We start from the raw sequence: 13,880 nt of genomic DNA, 5'->3' as shown, positions 1-13,880 counted from the left end.
TCTATAATTTTATCGTATATAAATAGAAGACTTTTAAGTGACTCATTCTCCCCATAAACCAATTTCTTCATCTAACCTTCAAACTTCACTTTGCTTTGATTTTGGCGTTTGTGATAAACACATTACTTTTTTTTGTCTTTTGTATTGGAGTTCCTGATTGAGTGTCCAGCTTTGTGAGTCATAACGATTCAGAGGGAACAATGACTTAATACAACTTTGTCACAGTTTGTTTTATTCCATTAAGAAAAGTAATAGCTCAACATTGACTTTGTAATCTCTAAAATATATGACCAATGTTTTCTCATAGTTAAACCTATAAAGTGTGCTATCAAGATAATTCCTACTTTGCTGCAAATTTATACTGGACAATAAGTATTCAAACCCATATTTTTTTTAACCAAAAAAAATATTATGAGATGAATTCAGTGAATAATCATTCTTGATACACAATAAAAAAAGTTTCTGTCTATGCATTTTTATTTTTAAAACTTCAAGATTGTCTGACATGAAAAAGAGATGCTTTTGGCCGTATATGTATGTACACATGTGAGAACACAAAAATTTGAGCTTCATGTTCTAACCTTAAATTTTAAATAAAATAGATACTATGAAAGGATATTTCATATTCATCCTTGTGGCTTTGATGGCCTGGTATCCTAATATGAGATACATGGCTATAAGCATTTAGATATTTTCTTATTAAACATTTAGATGTTTAGATGTTTTCTTACCATGTTCTTTCACTTAACCTGAAGACATCAGAGTTAAAAAAATCTGTATTTATCTGAGATTATCAGAGTATGAGGACTTTCATAGGTAGGATTTTTTTTCCATGTGATTTTGCTTAAGGTCCTGGGAAGAACATCCATTATGCAAGAAATCAATTTTGCTCTATTCTGAACTCACTTATTAGTTCTGCCTGTGATCTCAAGAAAGTCAATTAGCTTCCAGGAGACTCAATTGTTTCATCTATAAAACATAGTTGACGACTAAACCATGCTATTCCTCCAAGACTGTTGATAGAATTGAATTAGGTAACATATGAAAAGTCATTGGAAACAGAGTAATATTATGCAAATATTATTTCAGAAAACTTACTACCAAATAAGTAAAGAAATGAATATATATATGAGCCCAAAATGTAGCAAACTACAGATAGAGGGATACAAGGGAAAATAAATGTGCAGATTTATGGTTTTATGGAAAATGACTTACGGGGAACTCTCTTGAAATCCTACAAAAAATAGAGGTTAAAACAAGAGGCAGCTTTAGGTTTATCTTTCTTTCTTTTCTTATTTTTGTTTTCTTTTCTCCTGCTTCATAGTTTAGAACGTGGCTTAAAAACACCAAACAAACAACAACAAAAACTTTGCTCTTTTCCAAGTTAAAGTTTGAAGTCTTCAAAATTTACCTATGAGGTTAGTGAGTCTTATGTAAATGTCATCTCAGGGACCTAACTCTGCATACAAACAAGAATTCCAGGCTCCATGGTCTTGACTATCAATAAGTAATTCTTATACTTTCTTAGGGAGGCTACTTAGAAAAAGCAGCCACATCAGATCAGATGGAATAAAGGAACTAGAAAAAGGTTGATGGACTGGTCTTATTATGTGTAAGTATTATGCCAGTAAAATGATATTCCGGGTTTCCATTCCCACCCTCCCCAAAGCCAGCTCATTTTATTGATGACATTAACATGAAATCTTATGCAAAGCAAAAAAAAAAAAAAAATCTTAACATGCAATAGTATAGAAAAATCAATAATAATAATTGATAACCAACTGATAATTGGTGCTATAATTAAGGTAACAAAAATCTTTAAAATGTGAAAAATATATTTAAAAATAATAAATTACTTTAGCTGTTTGTTAAATCCCTGGAATATAGCAATCCTATGCAACACATAGGTCTGTCAGGAATGCCAGTGAGGATAGGCTGTTGCCCTTAGCTGTTGAGGGGTTAGCAGCTGTTGTGAAACAGCGCCATCTGGACTATTCATCTTTTGTAACTAATGACTTCTGGCACTCTGGGTGGGTGCATTGAACTTTCCAAATGCTCTTAACCTTTAGACTGATAGTCTCCGGAAAAGTTAAAATATCTTTTTTTAAAAGCTAATAGCTAAGGTGTATCATGACTTGATATTTAGGCAAATTGGGCAAATTCTCAGCGTAGCTTATATAATTCAAAAACAGAGACTCTCCTATTGCAGAAATTTAGAACAGCAGCCAAGCTATGGAACATTGTAATGAGTGTGACTAGGTCATGCAACTTAGGAAATACAGTATTGTAAAAGGTATTATACCTTCAGTTAAAAAGTGGTTTATAAAGTCAATTTAGTTCAGATTTGTTTTTACAATTATTATTTTTTTTAATGAGAGACTTTCACAATGAAAAAGAAACTTCCATCTGTTTTAATTTGCATATCTCTTTGAAATTTGCTTTCCTAATTTAATGAAAGTTGGACATCATGATTGTTAATTCCTCTAGGTTCTGGGTTTTTGTTTTTTGTTTTTTGTCTTTTGTTTGTTTTTCTTGTGAGCATTTATCTCTATGGGTATCAGTGGTTACTAAGGCAAAAGAAAACTTTGATCCATATTTGTGGAATTACAACAATCCAAGAGATAACAATTTGCAAAGTACTAGAAAAGCATCAAGAAAGTCTAAGGACAAAAGAATCCAGGAATCATCCCTCTCCCATATTTTCTTTAATGTCAAAGAGAAACTAGACAGAAGGCCATTGACCTGTTTTGAGGCATTGAGCACAAAGAGTCTCATTTCACTCTGTAGCCATGAAAAATAACTAAGGAAGAATGAGGGAAACACCGGAAGTTTCTGGCATTATGTCTGCACACTCAGGAGGCTCACAGACCCTGGCTCCTTTGTCTATGTGGAATCCAGGAGCACTTTTTCTGGATGTCATCAACATTTCCAGTGGCTTCATGGTTGTACTGGTTGGGACAGTCATTGTGCCTGCTCTGCCCAATGGCTCCTCATAACTAAGATTGCTCTCTCTAAAGCTCAAAGTTCAGAGAAGAAACTCTAGGCTGTTCTTTGGCAAGGAATGGCCCATGATAGGTGTAAGGATAGGCAACAGAATCCACGATGGCTTTGTGTGAAGGATTCTGTCCAGTGGGGACAAAGGCAACTATTTAAGTCAATTAGATTGTCTCTCTCTGGAATTTCCACTACAGAATACTGGCCAATGGGCAAAGAGGTAAAATATAGGCAGAGTAAGCAGAGTAGAAGTCCTTTGTTTCCTCTAGAAATCAGGTCCTATTGGTTTCTGGGATTTGTTAGGTTATGATTTGAGTCCATTTATACCCTTTTCTCCAAGGATACCAGATAGAATCTCTGGCTCTTGCTACCAAAATACCTCATGAAAACAAAATTAAGTTTGGAGTTTTGTGTTTTGCTTCTAGCTGCCTTCAGTTTTAGCCAAAGAGCCAGAGATCTTATGCTTACTAAACCAAAGAATCTGTGTGGCAGGCCAAATAGAATATCTGGAAATACATGGAAAATTTCCTCTCACATGTTTGGAGGAGAAAATGGATGAAGTGAAAAGCATGATCTGTATGTGGGAGGGGAGGTAGGCAGGGAAATTTATGCTTAATGATCCCAGTCTGGTCTGTGAAATAGGTTATCTGTTTCTAAGGACAGCTAACCCGAGGTTTGAAAGTGATTGAAAATTCTAAAGTAACCCATTCAGACAGCATTTTAATGGATCGTTGCCTTTCTTGCCTAGCAGTGGGCTCTGCAGAGGTATTACATGAGAGTATCCATTTGCAGGAATTGAGTCACGAGACTTTCTTGATTCTATTCAACAGCACTCAGCTGTAAGGGGAGTCGAAAAAAGTAAGGGAAGCAGAGAGAGGAGTTGGCAATGCTGTGAAAAACCTTTGTGGTCAGTAAAAGAATTTTATTCTCATTTTTCTCTAAATGCCATTAATTGTAATACAATTTTTAATGCCACGCTGAGTACAGCATCTTCTGAAACACTTACGATCACCTCTTAAGCCTGAGTGCAAATACCCAAGAATGAGGTAGGATCCTATATTGTTCATAAATAAAGCATTCTCTCGGAGAGGGAAGAAAAGCCATTTCTTTCAAGTCTCAAAAAATATCAAGAGGGCAGCCTCTTACTGCTACTGTAGTCAGGACTGGGCACTTAAGGTAGCCACACATGCTGTGTCTCAGATGGCTTAGTCCTCATTCATGACCCACATCTGTGGGCTTGCTGGTGGTGGTGGTGGATGGTGGATTTTCTTATTTTTACTTCTATCTTAGTAGTAATATTGGAATAAGCAGTAGTATAAAACACTTTTAGCCTGTCAGAACACAGAGAACACAGACTTTAAATATACAGGGGCTCTCAAAAGTATATTAGAATTAATGTCACCCATTGAAGCACCAAGACTAGTGCTGGATCCATTACATAATGGATATGTAATATCCATTACATAACTTTCCTTTTTTGGTAAATTATGTGCACTGGCGTCTTTATTCAAGTATCTCCTTCAGTTTTGTAACCCATGTGATGTCAGAGAACACAGTTTAAGATAACAATATTATTTACACAGAAAAGTAAACAAGTGCACATAATTTTTCACATTTATTTTAATCATGTGGATCAAGTCATTCAAAATTCCACTATTGTTTTTAATTAATCAGGCTACTTTTATAAATTCATTCTATATATTGCTTGAGTATAAACAAAAGAAATATCCTATAATTAGGTTAAAAAATTTTAATATATAAATAATAGAGAGATCTTAAGTAATTTTTCAAATGGTTAAGAATCCTAGTCACAATTAATTGAGGTTTCTTAAATCTCCATAACAGGGTCTTCACAGTGCTGTGTGATAGGAAAGATCATCAGCACACGATCCACATTTGCTTACCAAAGAACTTAAGAGAACATGTGGAAAGGCAAACTCAAAACACATAAATCATATCTAAAAATAAAGGTATGTAGTTGAGATTATAGGATAAAATATATCACTAAAGGGAGACATGAGTCTCATGGGAGATTTCTCTGAGCGGAAAAGGGGAAAGACAGAGAGGTTCAAGGCATCTGGTAATGAGCCAAATCAGAGAAAGGAAAGGGGTTGAGTACCTTGGAGTCAAATTACCCCATGGCGGTCCCCTGGGGCAGCAAACATAGCAGATCCTAAACCAAACATCCGGGGGACACCTGGTGATGGCACAGAGATGATAGTACTGGGAAGGAACATCTGTCCTCCATCAAGGCTTGGGATAGTCAAGATGTGAGGACTATTGCCCGAAAAAAGATCTACTTTGTTCAAACTGTAGCCAAAGTGGGCTCTAAGGAACCTTGAGAAAACTATGGTCTGAATTATGAAGTGACATACCCCAAGAGCCTGCATATGAGAGGGGTGGTTTTGAGCCCACAGGATAGAGTGTAAGACCTCACACTCTGTAGCATAACCCCCTGGATACACATTGTGGTTACATTCACAGCTGGCTATATCCTTTGGTAAATTATTTAACTTCTCTGGGGTCCTAATCTAAAAATTTAGATTAAAATTATATTATCTTACAGACTTTTTTTAAATCACTTTACTGAGGTATGATTGACATGCAAAAAGCTGTGTATATTTAATATATACAACTTGATGAGTTTGGAGATGACTATACATTTGTGAAACTATTAGGATAACCTATACCATAAACATACCCATTACCTCCAAAAGTTGCCTCCCATGCTCTTTATTTATAATTGCTATTATCAGTATTACTAATCATTTTTCTTACAGACTTGTTATGATGATGAAACAACTTACTCTATGAAAAGCACTAGAACAGGGCCTGACACATAAGAAATACCGCCCTAAATGTTAGCCATTATTATATAACTTTTATAGACTTAATGTTTGATGTTTACATTGCATCTCCTGTTAAACTTTAAAATATATCTTAAGGGGAATGAGGCATGTTTCACATTCAGATATGTTCGAAAGTGGAAAAGTGGGACTATGTCCCCTGTTTTACTTGGGAGAAACTGGTATAACCAATTAAGTGTATTAAGGTGATATACTAGACATCATGTAATTCAGTAATAAATTAAGGACAGCATGAAATAGCACACATTCTGTAGGATTATAGAACAAAAGACTAGTCATGATGGGAATAATCTGAGGTTTCATGGACAAGAACCTAGTTGTCCAGCATCTTAAGGGATACATAGAGTTGAAAGTTAGATCAGACTCCCCCCCATTCCAGTAATTTTTTTGATTCTTGGGAAGTGTTTCTGATGTATTAAATAGACAAAGGAGGAATGAATGTATATGAGAAATTTATCTACCCAGAAGAGGATTCCTTTGGGAATAATAGAGGTGGAGTGGATAAACCTTGATAAAGACAATCAGATTATAAGGTTGTCAAAAGTAAGAGGTAGGAAATGGCAAGTCAAAAACAATTATTGAACAGAGAAATGATGTGCCCTTATTTAGATGACCAAATGCCTTTTAAGTCTGCAATGGAGAACAAGGTGTTTACCATAAAATTGTAGAAAGAAGTTTAATTAACAGAACATACTATATAACATCTAAAAGTGAGAAAATTAGCCTGGCAGAAATATGCAGGCAGGATAATGAGGTCTAGCTCACTGCCAGGAGGTTAGTGGCTTTAGATCTACTTCCCATATTAGTTCACAATCTCTTGACTCGGAAGAGGACATAAGTAAATGTAGGCAGGCTCATTTCATGTCGAAGATTCTGCTCTTTATAGATCTGGGTGTATCAGTTAAAGTCAGAAAATGTGGAGGGATGGAACTCTGGCAGACAAAGCCTATCGACATTTTCCCTGTGGCCAGGACCTGAAAGAGCTTTTCTTCATCCAATATATAGTTTCTTTCCTTTGCTCTAGGTAGTAGTAGGGACTATTTGTAAACTGTCTAAGCAATGACACATCAAACACAGGCTTTAGCTGAATCACATGTTTCCAACCTTCATCTTTTCTGGACCTCTCTCTGCAACTCCTCTATCTCCCAACCAGGTCCCACTGACACATCAATCATTGTGCCTGTAGTGCAGCAGCCCACTTCAAAGGAAGGGATCCCACTCAGATCATAATTGGATAGCCTGAGGGGGCTATTTTTGGTACCATGTGCACTCACCTACTTAGGATGGAGGTAACTAGACCAGGGGCGAGCAGCTGGAGTATAAAGCTGCTTCCTGCTGATGGGATCCCAGAGCTGTGTTGAACTCTGAAGGACCTTCCAGGCTCTGTGACAGAAGACCTTCTGCTCTTCCCGAGGCCAATTGTTTGCCTTTCCCTAGGATTTTTCATACAAATCCCCCATCCCCAATAGCTGAGGCAACTTGAGAGTCTTTTATCCTTAAAATCAAGGATCTGAAACACTTATGCAAATCTTTAAGCTAGCGTCTTTGGCCACAGACTATTGTCAACTAATATTTATAGTTTTCTAAGTAGACATAAACAGATGCTTCTTTCAGAGATAACCTTTACTACCAGAGGGCATTTTTCAAGACTCAAAAAACCTACCAGACTCCACTAAAGAATCTCTTATGGTAGAATGTCAGAAACAAAGGAGGTAGCAGAAATGTATATTTTTGGCAAGGGCTCTGCCTGGTGTTCCTTAATGGTATCATATAATTTTCTATATTAAATGTTGAAAAACCCTAGACCAGGGGATTGAAGTCCTAGCTATGGGCCCTAATCCTAGCTGTATTTCTTACTATTTTTTTATTGTAGGCAAGATGTTTAATTCTTTGAATTTCAGTTTACTTATTTGCATATTTATTGTCAGAATAAATGAAGTATGAGGTCTCTTCCAGCTCTAGCATTCTATAATTCTACCATATTGCTTCTATTCAACCACAAGAGGAACCTATCTAGTAAAGTTCACAAAAGACAGATTCTTTGCAAAAGTGAAATTCTTTATGTAGGATGGCCCAATCAACTCTCATTGTTGCCTTGTAATAGAGAGAGTCCTCACTATACATTCTGGAAGGGGAAGAGTAAAAGTAATAATTGGCTGGGAAAGATTTTATTCTAAATACTGTTTTCCTCAAAAAGACAAAGCATACATCCATTAAAAAGAGTATAATCTGTGTTTACAAATTTCCGAAGTATTTGAACAATTAAAAAGTAGACTCAAGATTCAATATTAAGGAGTTATAGGAAAAAGTGTATTTCTCTACTTAAACTCTTTACTATGATAATAATTATGCTAACATTTATTGAGCACCTAGAATTTGCTAGTAATTATACTATCCATTCAAAAATTGAAGTTCAGAGGAATCTTCTATTATAAAATGCACCACTCTTTTGACAATGATTTTGAGTGTAATTAATATTCACTATATTCTGGACAGGCTCCTTCTTTGATGTATATTAGTGTTTTCTCAGACTTGCTTAAAAAAACATAGATTTAAAATAGAAGATAGTTACCAAATACTCCAATATTTGTATTGTCTTAGAGTTGAAAGTAGTGAGTCCATATCTCATCATAAATCTCTTTTTCCAAATTGTTTTCCTGGACATAGTTCAAGTAGAGCAACCAATCTATTTATGTCAGTCCTTGCTCTTTTTAGTGACCTCTTATTGAGCAATGTAATAGATGAAGAGGCTGGTTAGCAAACAATAGCATGGTACAGAAACACTGACTAAGGCCCTCTCCTCGACATTCACATTGCTCCCTTTCTATCCCTTGGGAAAGAAGACACAAGCTGGTTATAGAAATGACAGCTTTATAGTACTGACTGTTCACCCTGAAATCACCTCAAATGTGAAATGTATTTGTACACATGAATAAATTCATACTCATACATTCACAGCTTATCTTACTTGGTAAAATGACTTGTTGCTTCTAGGTCTGTGTCTTGTGGGCGAAGATTATTATACACATATTTCAGGTCTTGAATTCCACCCAGCTCAGGCAATCCTGCATGTAGCATCTTAGCAGGTAAACAAAACAAAAGCAAACAAACAAACAAACAAAACCTCAGAATAAATGTAAATCAGATCTTAGTTAAATTTGGTTAAGTTTACTTGGTTAATTCTACAAATGCATATACACTTAAACTTATACAGCAAAGCCTTTCAGTTTATAATCATGAATGGATAGAAGTTCATGATTTTTTAACTTCCTGTATTTACTAATAGAAGCAACAAAACAACAATAAGAAGAAGAACCAATAAAATTGTCAAAGTGCTTGCAGATTAATAATTTAATTTTATTGGGGTGCTTGAGTGGTTCAGTCAGTTAAGCATCAGACTTTGGCTCAGGTCATGATCTCATGGTCCACGAGTTTGAGCCCCGTGACAGGGTCTGTGCTACAGCTCAGAGCCTGGAGCCTGCTTCAGATTCTGTGTCTCCCTCTTTCTCTGCCTCTCCCCTGCTAGTACTCTGTCTCTCTCTCTCTCTCAAAAACAAATGAAACTTTAAAATAATAATAATAATTTAATTTTATCTTCATCATAAACCAGTGGAATAAGCATGATAGTATTATTATCCCTATCTTGTCTTCTTGTAGAAGAAGCATAGTCAGCATTGGATGGTAGAATGATAAGGGTTCTAGTATCAGAATTTCTGGACCCACCATTAAAAATCCGAATGATCATGAAAGTCTCTTAACCTCTTTGAATCTCCGTTTTCTCATTTTGAAAGTGGAGATAAGAATACTCAACATGTTCCGGGGGCAATCAAATGGCTAATGAATAAGAAAGAGCTTTATACATTATAAATTATTACACAAAAATTATATTGCAATACCCATTTTAAAGAAGAAAAATTTAATCCCCAAAAAAGCATAAGTGAAATGTCCAGATCAAATGGTGTGTAAGCACAGAGTATAAAACTCATCCCTCTGGCTCTTAATCTTATGTTCTTTCGTGACTCTATGACTCATACTCTAAGAACACAATTTTCCCTATTTAAGTGGTGATTACATTTATTAAAGATTATTGAAGCAATGCAGTAATTAAAGATAAAATTGTACAAAGGCTCAGATATTTTTCTGGCAGCCTTTGGAAAAGTACTGTGTTTATATTATAGTGTAGACTGAGAGATAATATTCTTTTTAGTTATAGGCAAAAAGAAAGAAAATTTTTTTGAGAAAAAGTAGATCTTTCTGAAATAAATTTAAACTTTGAAAAAGAAGAAGGAGGAAGAGCAGGAGGTGGAGAAGGAGGAGAATGTCAACAGTACCTCTATGACTAAGATAAATTATTTCCTGCTCTGGAATAGAGGCACTCTTACAGTAGTGGGAAGTTAAGAACAATGCTGCTAATTCTAAAAATGTAAAGGAAACAGTGAGAATATGGTTATGAAGGATGGGTATATTTATGATTGACTTGATGAAGTTCAAGTGAGAAAAAAATGGATTTGAAACTGTTCTTTCCTACTGTCCCCACCCAGGCAGAGGGAACAGCATGTATAGATGTACCAAGGAGCGCAAGATGTCTTTCATTATTTCACAAAAAGAACTCCAGGAGAGCATCTGGAACATAAGATATCCTGTGGGTAGGTGACAAGAGATGGGCCTGAAAAGGTAAGTAGGGTAGGAACTTTTAGCTATATAAAAGTTTTGTACTTTATCCTAGAGGCAAAAGGAAGCTCTTTTAGTGTTTTTAAATGGGCACTAAATAATTGAATTGTGTTTTTAAAAGATCATTGTGGTTATTTGTGGAAAATGGATTAAAGTGAGGCCAAATACGAGACTGGACTAGGAGAATGTTTATGAATAAAGAATAAAGTTATTGGATTTTAAATATATTTAGGAAGTAGAGTTGAGAAAACTGGGTGATCAATTGGATAAATTTGAAGGGCTGGGTGGGATCTAAAGTATATAGCTGTAAATATAGATTTGGGAATCATTAACATATAGATAGTAATTGAAACCTCGAAATGGATCAGGTAGTCCTGGAAAGTTATTAACTCCTTCTCCTTATGGATGATCTAAACTCATAATATCTAAATTTGAGCAAATTCTCTTCTTCCATAAACTCTTCCTCCTTTTTCCTCTCCATCTCCAGTGCAACCATTGTCCAACTAAAAGAAATTCATATCTTTGATTCCCTCTTCTAACTGATTCCCAATGTCAGTAACATAATTCTATAAAAACTACCTCAATGGTCTCTTGTATTCATTCTCCTTTCCATTTCAATTATTGTCTTAGTTCAGCTCCTCATTTTCATTTGATTAGATAATTTTGCCTACTTCTCCAATCCCTCTGTCTCTAATTACATAGCTTCTGAGTTGTCAGTTCAAAATCAAAGCTAGATGATGGTACTGTCTTCATCAAAAGCAAAGAAACTTCCAGGTTCTCAGGTGTCTGTATATCAAAGTCCAAAATCCTCATTCTGATCATAAATGTCTTTTGTAATCTAACTGTGATCTGTCACTTCATCTATTGTCTATATAGGTCTCCCTGTGTACCACAGACTAAGTACATTTGATTACCTCTATTTCCAACGCATGTCACGCCCATGTTCTTTGAGCTTCCACACATACTTATAGTTTTCTCGCAGCCGGGATTCCCTTCCTATCCTTCCTTACCTATTGAAATTCTTTTTGAAAGCTTAAATATTTTTTTCACCTTGAAACACCAGATTGTCTTGATAAGATTTAATTACTGCTTTTTTTGTACAGCAATCGTATCTTGGTCGCACCTCTTTCAAGTGCTTATTGCTGTCTTACTTTTACTATGTTTGGTTCACATATATGTTTGTCACATTTGGTTTTAAGATCTTTGAGGACAGGAACTGAGTTTTTATTTGATGTTAAATTGTTTATATCACCAAACATGGTACCTTGCAAATGGAACTTAATGAATGTCTGTGAAATAATGCATGCATGCAGGAATGTGTGAATGAATGAATGAATGAATAAATGAAAAAAATGCCTAGCTTTGTTGGGCACTGGAAGCCTGTAAATAGTAAGTTCAACCCCAACTACTAAACTTAAAATCAACTATAGAGAGGTATATTCTCAGGAGCAACTAAAGTGTAGAGTAGGCTTTATCTTTTCAGTTCTGTAATTAGAGTTCTGGACACATTTGTGTACTTATTGAGACAGTTTCCCCTTTATTAGACTTATGATTCTCTACTTGCTAACAGCTTTCTTCCCTAGATCTGAATTGCTTTCTGGTTTCTCTAGATACTCAGAATTCACACCTGCTTGCTTAGAACTCTGTCAAACATTTTCTTGGGAAGTACACCCTATACTTAATCCTTCTCCACCCCCCACCCTGGGCCCCTCATTATGCACCAACATCCAAGTGCAGATGGCTTCAAAGTAGATGGACTCAGCTTTCTCCTTGATATGTGGCTAATTAAAGGTAACAAGAGCAAATTTTGCCCTTGTTGATGTGCTCTGTTCCCCAGAGAGGCGGCTTTGAGTATTGTGACTCTGCCACTGGAGTAAGGATGACCTCATACCCGGGTCCACTTAGCCATGTCTGTTCTCTGACCCACAGAGATGCGGTTCAAGTACCTCTTAGCCTAGATTATATGGGCAATAACTTTAATTGGGGCAATAGGAAAGGGAAAGGGTGGCTAGGCTAGTATAGGTAATGAGCAGATACAGGCGATAAACAGATAAATTCCTTTTTAAAGGACAGAAACACTTTTAAATTTTCTACTTTTATTCTCCAAGTCCAAATCTATTTTGATAGTTATGCTTAGGGAAGCAGACACTCTTTGCCACCTCATAGAGCAGTTAGAAAGATTTCTTCTGGGAAATATCTGGTATAATAATGGGTGTGATAAACATTTTAAACTGGGTGAATGGTCCCTATGTTCTTTGGGAGCCTTCCATAATAGCTGATATTGATTTTTTTAATGAGAGAAAAGCTGATGAAATACAGGCTTTTATGTTAGTGACTTCAGCCAGCAACACTCTTGGGTCTCCTACAGATGTTTTGCTTTTAAGCACGATGGGAATTTCATGGATTATTTTTTTCCCTGATTTTCCCAGGAGCAAATAAAAAGGACTGTGGATATCTGGAAACATGCTGCTCTCAACAAGGGATGAGCCATTAACTCCATAGTAGACTTACCAGACACTTGTGGCTCATAATCCTGGATACTGACCATTCACAGAAGATAGAATTTATGACCCATGTCAATTATTTCTCAAGTTGTAACTGGGTCATGGAGCAGTAGATTTAGTTCTTTTAAAATAAGTTAATACAACAAGAGTCAGTTTGAGAGAGAATTGAGGGAAATATTGAATACCCACATGGGCAGAAAATACTCTTTCATGAATTTAAATTTGTTTTTATTTTATAGGAAGCTATGCCAGAGAAAGTGTGGTCCTGAAGCCTTACTGAAGCTTTGATTGTCTACAGAATCCCATAAGAAAGAAACCTCAAAAGCAGAGAATGAAGAGGTAAATGACCAGAAACAGAAGTAATATACTGCTGTTTCATATGTATTCATTGGTCTAATTGGTCCACATTGCTTCTGTCTGTTTTAATTTCTGTGAGAGTTTAAATCTAAGATTATTTGCTTAATCTGAATTAGGGCTCTGTACTGCCAAAATTTCCTTCTTAGCCTAAAAGTCAAGACCTGGGAGATTAAAACATACGAAGATTGTTTGGATATACTTTGTAACAGAAATCTTCAATATTTGATTTTAATACTATTTTATGAAAAATTGCTTCAGTACTTGATTCAAACATCATTTATCTCCTTCTTTTAAATGAAATAACATTACATAAACTCTTTAATAATTATTTTATATATTATGACTCATGGGCTAAAAGTTTTCTTTTCAGGTAGGTACAAAAGTTTATTAAGCAAGAGGAAAAAGTCCACCAATAGCCTTCTCAATTTTTTCAAAAGGCTGTCCTCTCACATTATTTTAACATGTTTACTTTTGTTATTCAGCATAA

General features: G+C 35.6%; 1 protein-coding gene across 8 annotated transcripts in view; it reads right to left on the bottom strand.

Moving 5' to 3' along the window:
- The window catches only part of PIK3C2G (phosphatidylinositol-4-phosphate 3-kinase catalytic subunit type 2 gamma), a 347,337-nt gene that overhangs the window by 77,086 nt on the left and 256,371 nt on the right, over positions 1-13,880 (bottom strand). For all 8 annotated transcript variants that reach the window (XM_042945913.1, XM_042945912.1, XM_042945916.1 and 5 more), the window contains one exon: positions 8,830-8,939. In XM_042945913.1, coding sequence (XP_042801847.1) covers positions 8,830-8,939 — 110 coding nt within the window. The remainder of the gene's footprint in view (positions 1-8,829; positions 8,940-13,880) is intronic.

The sequence above is a fragment of the Panthera leo genome, chromosome B4 (genome assembly GCF_018350215.1).
Source record: "Panthera leo isolate Ple1 chromosome B4, P.leo_Ple1_pat1.1, whole genome shotgun sequence".
NCBI classification, from domain to species: domain Eukaryota; kingdom Metazoa; phylum Chordata; class Mammalia; order Carnivora; family Felidae; genus Panthera; species Panthera leo.
Note: the sequence above shows the minus strand (reverse complement) of the source record. Positions and strands in the feature narration are given on the sequence as shown.